At 36.8% G+C, this 6,407-nt stretch overlaps 1 protein-coding gene across 1 annotated transcript in view; it reads left to right on the top strand.

Annotated features, from left to right (window-relative positions):
* The window catches only part of LOC309361641 (mRNA export factor GLE1-like), a 27,156-nt gene extending 24,792 nt beyond the window's left edge, over window positions 1-2,364 (top strand). The window contains 2 exon segments of the mRNA XM_081896706.1: window positions 276-339; window positions 2,250-2,364. Coding sequence (XP_081752832.1) covers window positions 276-339; window positions 2,250-2,318 — 133 coding nt within the window. The 3' untranslated portion in view covers window positions 2,319-2,364.
* The last annotated feature ends 4,043 nt before the right edge of the window (window positions 2,365-6,407 follow it).

A 6,407-nucleotide genomic window follows, 5' to 3' on the forward strand; every position in this document is an offset into this window, starting at 1 on the left:
AGTAATTATATATATATATATATATATATATATATATATATATATATATATAATAAATATAATAAATAAAATTTATATAAAATATAATAAAATTTACCATTTTATTTCTATTTATATCTTTCATTCGCTTACTATGTTATTTATATTTTGCTTTTTCATTTCCTATTTATTTCCTATTTTCTTTCCTTGGTTTTGTTTCGTTCCTTCGTTTGATTTATTTCCCTTCCTTTCGTTTCGCCGTTTTGCAATTCAAATCTCCCTCTGGATCCCTGCAGGATCGAAGAGATCACCAGCGCCGGGCAAATGGGATCCTTCATCCGGTTGAAACAGTTTTTGGAGGTAAAATGATTGCAAATTCTTTGCAGATTCTTCCAAATTATTGCATTTGAAATCATTGCATTTGAATTTATTGTATTCGAAATTTTTGCATTTCAAATTTTTGCATTTGAATTTATTGTATTCGAAATTTTTGCATTTCAAATTTTTGCATTGGAATTTATTGTATTCGAAATTATTGCATTTCAAATTTTTGCATTGGAATTTATTGTATTCGAAATTTTTGCATTCAAAATTTTTGCATTTGAAATTTCTGCATTTGAATTTATCGTATTCGAAATTTTTGCATCAGATTTTTGCATTTGAAATTATTGCATTTGAATTTATTGCATGCAAAATTATTGCATTCAAAATTTTTGCATTTGAAATTATTGCATTTGAATTTGCATTTCATTACGATTTCATTTCTATCATTATAAGGGATCGTTTTTCTTGGGAACGTCAAGCAGTATAGAAATGAACTAATAATAATAATAATAATATAATTGCCTTTGAAATTATTGCATTCGGAATTTATGCATTTGAAATTATTGCATTCGGAATTTATGCATTTGAAATTATTGCATTCAGAATTTATGCATTTGAAATTATTGCATTTGAAATTATTGCCTTTGAAATTTTTGCATTCTAAATTATTGCATTTGAATTTATTGTATTCGAAATTATTGCATTTGAAATTTCTGCATTTGAATTTATTGTATTCGAAATTTTTGCATCAGATTTTTGCATTTGAATTTATTGTATTCGAAATTATTGCATTCGAAATTTCTGCATTCGAAATTTTTGCATCAGATTTTTGCATTTGAATTTATTGTATTCGAAATTATTGCATTCGAAATTTCTGCATTCGAAATTTTTGCATCAGATTTTTGCATTTGAAATTATTGCATTTGAATTTATTGCATTTGAAATTTTTGCATGCAAAATTATTGCATTTGAATTTATTGTATTCGAAATTATTGCATTTGAAATTACTGGATTCGAAATTTTTGCATTTCACATTTTTGCATTTGAAATTATTGCATTTGAAATTACTGGATTTGATATTTTTGCATTCTAAATTTTTGCATTTGAAATTATTGCATTTGAATTTATTGTATTTGAAATGTTTGCATTTCAAATTTCTGCATTTCAAATTTCTGCATTTGAAATGTTTGCATTCTAAACTTTTGCATTTGAAATTACTGGATTTGATATTTTTGCATTCAATATTTTTCATTTGAAATTTCTACATTTGTAATTTTTGCATTCGGAATTTTTGCATTCGGAATTATTGCATTTGAAATGATTCCATTGGAAATATTCACATTCCAAATTATTGCATTGGACATTATTGCATTTGAATTTATTGTATTTGAAATGTTTGCATTTGAAATTATTGCATTTGAAATTATTGCAATTGAAATTTTTGCATTTGAAATTTATGCATTTGAAATTATTGCATTTGAAATTTATGCATTTGAAATTATTGCATTTGAAATTTATGCATTTGAAATTATTGCATTTGAATTTATTGCATTTGTAATTATAGCATTAGAAATATTCACATTCCAAATTATTGCATTTGAAATTTCTGCATTTGAAATGATTGCATCTGAAATTATTGAATTTGAAATTTCTGCATCTGAAATTATTGCATTCAGAATTATTGCATTCAAATTCAATTTGAAAGTTTTGCATTGGAAATTACTGCATTTCAAATTATTGCATTTGAATTTATTGTATTTGAAATTATTGAATTTCAAATTTTTGTACTTGAAATTATTGCATTAGGAATTATTACATTCAAATTAAATTTGAATTTATTGCATTATTATATTATTATTCTATTCTATTATTATTATTATTATTATTATTATTATTATTATTATTATTATTATTATTATCATCTTTTTATTATTATCTTTTCCCAGGAATCTTTGCGGCGGAACGAAATTCCCCTCCCCAAGGGATTCCTGCCCCCGTCCTTTTGGAGGTCGTGACCCCGCCCCCGTTTTCCGGAACCTTCCGGAGTCGTTTCCGGAGAAAGAAACCAATCGTGCCAAGAAAAATCTAGAATTTTCGTAATTATTCCAATTATTTGAATGGGAATTAGTCCGATTATTCGAATGGGAATTAATCCGATTATTTGAAGGGGAATTAATCCAATTATTCAAATTATTCCGATTATTCGAATGGGAATTAATCCGATTATTCAAATGGGAATTATTCCGATTATTCAAATTATTCTGATTATTCAAATGGGAATTATTCCGATTATTCAAATTATTCCGATTATTCGAATGGGAATTAATCCGATTATTCGAATGGGAATTATTCCGATTATATAAAATTATTCCGATTATTTGAATGGGAATTAGTCTGATTATTCGAATGCGAATTAATCCGATTATTCGGATGGGAATTAATCCGATTATTCAAATTATTTTGATTATTCAAATGGGAATTATTCCGATTATTCAAATTATTCCGATTATTCAAATGGGAATTAATCCGATTATTCGAATGGGAATTATTCCGATTATATAAAATTATTCCGATTATTTGAATTATTCCGATTATTTGAATGGGAATTATTCTGATTATTCGAATGCGAATTAATCCGATTATTCGAATGGGAATTAATCCGATTATTCAAATTATTCTGATTATTCGAATGGGAATTATTCCGATTATTCAAATTATTCTGATTATTCTAATGGGAATTAGTCCGATTATTCCAATTATTCCAATTATTTGGATGGGAATTAATCCGATTATTCGAACCATCCTAAATTTAGAAATGAAATTTGAATTGATTTCTTTAATTTCATCCTTTCATAATTAAATTTGAATTGATTTCTTTAATTGAATCCTTTCATAATTAAATTTGATTTCAATTTTTCCACTTGACCCTTTGAAAAATCATTTTAAAATTGAATTTATTTTTTTAATTTCATCCTTTCATAATTAAATTTGAATTGATTTCTTTAATTTCATCCTTTCATAATTAAATTTGGTCTTAATTTTTCCATTTGACCCCTTAAAAAAATCACTTTAAATTTAAATTTCATTTTTAAATTTAATCCTTTATTAAATGTGAATTTCATTTTTTCATTTGTTCCTTCAGTAATTAAACGGAAATTTCATTTTTCAATTTGATCGTTAGATCTAAATGTGATCTTCACATTTCATCCTTTAATAATTAAATTTTCATTTTAATTTTTACATTTCATCGTGACTTTTGCCTTGAATTGTCATTGTATCCGCCGGACTTGGAAGAAAATAAAGCAATTTCTTTTTATTTCCCGAACCGCTTGGAATATTCAAATGGAAGTTTCCGGAAGTTTCTGTGGATTTCTAGAGGGTTCCGGAAGGAGGGATTTCCAGAAGGTTCCAGAAGGAAGGATTTGAGGAAGGTTCTGGAAGGAGGGATTTCTAGGGGGTTCCGGATTTCCAGGGGGTTCCGGAAGGAGGGATTTGAAGAAGGTTCCGGAAGGAGGGATTTCTAGGGGACTCCGGATTTCAATGGGATTCTGGGATTTCCAGGGGGTTCCGGAAGGAGGGATGTCCAGAAGGTTCCGGAAGGAGGGATTTCCAGAAGGTTCCAGAAGGAGGGATTTGAAGAAGGTTCTGGAAGGAGGGATTTCTAGGGGGTTCCGGATTTCCAGGGGGTTCCGGAAGGAGGGGTGTCCAGAAGGTTCCGGAAGGAGGGATTTGAAGAAGGTTCCGGAAGGAGGGATTTCTAGGGGATTCCGGAAGGAGGGATTTCTGGGGGATCCCAGATTTCAAGGGGATTCTGGGATTTCCAGGGGGTTCCAGAAGAAGGGATTTGAAGAAGGTTCTGGAAGGAGAGATTTCTAGGGGGTTCCGGATTTCCAGGGGGTTCCGGAAGGAAGGATTTGAAGGGGGTTCTGGAAAGAGGGATTCCAAGGGGGTTCCAGATTTCCAGGGGATTCTGGGATTTCCAGGGGATTCCAGAAGAAGCGATTTCCAGGGGGTTCTAGATTCTGGGATTTCCAGGGGTTCCGGGATTTGAAGGGGTTCCAGAAGGAGGGATTTCCAGAAGGTCCCAGAAGGGATTTGAAGAAGGTTCCGGAAGGAGGGATTTCTAGGGGGTTCCGGAAGGAGGGGTGTCCAGAAGGTTCCGGAAGGAGGGATTTCTAGGGGGTTCCGGAAGGAGGGGTGTCCAGAAGGTTCCGGAAGGAGGGATTTGAAGAAGGTTCCGGAAGGAGGGATTTGAAGAAGGTTCCGGAAGGAGGGATTTGAAGAAGGTTCCGGAAGGAGGGATTTGAAGAAGGTTCCGGAAGGAGGGATTTGAAGAAGGTTCCGGAAGGAGGGATTTGAAGAAGGTTCCGGAAGGAAGGACTTGAAGGGGGTTCTGGGATTTGAAGGGGGTTCCAGAAGGAGGGATTTCTAGGGGGGTTCCGGAAGGATAGATTCCCAGGGGATTCTGGATTTCCAGGGGGTTCCGGTTGGAGGTATTTCAAGGGGGTTCTGGGATTTGAAGGGGGTTCTTGATTCCAGGATTTCCAGGGGGTTCCGGAAGGAAGGATTTCTAGGGGGTTCCCTAAAGAGAGATTCCAAGGGGATCCCAGGATTTCAAGGGGTTCTGGAAGAGATATTTCCAAGGGGTTCTGGATCCCAGGATTTCCAGGGGGTTCCGGAAGGAAGGATTTCTAGGGGGTTCCCTAAAGAGAGATTCCAAGGGGATCCCAGGATTTCAAGGGGTTCTGGAAGAGATATTTCCAAGGGGTTCTGGATCCCAGGATTTCCAGGGGGTTCCGGAAGGAAGGATTTCTAGGGGGTTCCCTAAAGAGAGATTCCAAGGGGATCCCAGGATTTCAAGGGGTTCTGGAAGAGAGATTTCCAAGGGGTTCTGGATCCCAGGATTTCAAGGGGGTTCCGGAAGGAAGGATTTCTAGGGGGTTCCCTAAAGAGAGATTCCAAGGGGATCCCAGGATTTCAAGGGGTTCTGGAAGAGATATTTCCAAGGGGTTCTGGATCCCAGGATTTCCAGGGGGTTCCGGAAGGAAGGATTTCTAGGGGGTTCCCTAAAGAGAGATTCCAAGGGGATCCCAGGATTTCAAGGGGTTCTGGAAGAGAGATTTCCAAGGGGTTCTGGATCCCAGGATTTCAAGGGGGTTCCGGAAGGAAGGATTTCTAGGGGGTTCCCTAAAGAGAGATTCCAAGGGGATCCCAGGATTTCAAGGGGTTCTGGAAGAGAGATTTCCAAGGGGTTCTGGATCCCAGGATTTCCAGGGGGTTCCGGAAGGAAGGATTTCTAGGGGGTTCCCTAAAGAGAGATTCCAAGGGGATCCCAGGATTTCAAGGGGTTCTGGAAGAGAGATTTCCAAGGGGTTCTGGATCCCAGGATTTCAAGGGGGTTCCGGAAGGAAGGATTTCTAGGGGGTTCCCTAAAGAGAGATTCCAAGGGGATCCCAGGATTTCAAGGGGTTCTGGAAGAGATATTTCCAAGGGGTTCTGGATCCCAGGATTTCCAGGGGGTTCCGGAAGGAAGGATTTCTAGGGGGTTCCCTAAAGAGAGATTCCAAGGGGATCCCAGGATTTCAAGGGGTTCTGGAAGAGAGATTTCCAAGGGGTTCTGGATCCCAGGATTTCAAGGGGGTTCCGGAAGGAAGGATTTCTAGGGGGTTCCCTAAAGAGAGATTCCAAGGGGATCCCAGGATTTCAAGGGGTTCTGGAAGAGATATTTCCAAGGGGTTCTGGATCCCAGGATTTCCAGGGGGTTCCGGAAGGAAGGATTTCTAGGGGGTTCCCTAAAGAGAGATTCCAAGGGGATCCCAGGATTTCAAGGGGTTCTGGAAGAGAGATTTCCAAGGGGTTCTGGATCCCAGGATTTCAAGGGGGTTCCGGAAGGAAGGATTTCTAGGGGGTTCCCTAAAGAGAGATTCCAAGGGGATCCCAGGATTTCAAGGGGTTCTGGAAGAGATATTTCCAAGGGGTTCTGGATCCCAGGATTTCCAGGGGGTTCCGGAAGGAAGGATTTCTAGGGGGTTCCCTAAAGAGAGATTCCAAGGGGATCCCAGGATTTCAAGGGGTTCTGGAAGAGAGATTTCCAAGGGGTTCTG

The sequence above is a fragment of the Podarcis melisellensis genome, assembly GCF_964234715.1.
Source record: "Podarcis melisellensis genome assembly, chromosome: Z".
Taxonomy (NCBI): domain Eukaryota; kingdom Metazoa; phylum Chordata; class Lepidosauria; order Squamata; family Lacertidae; genus Podarcis; species Podarcis melisellensis.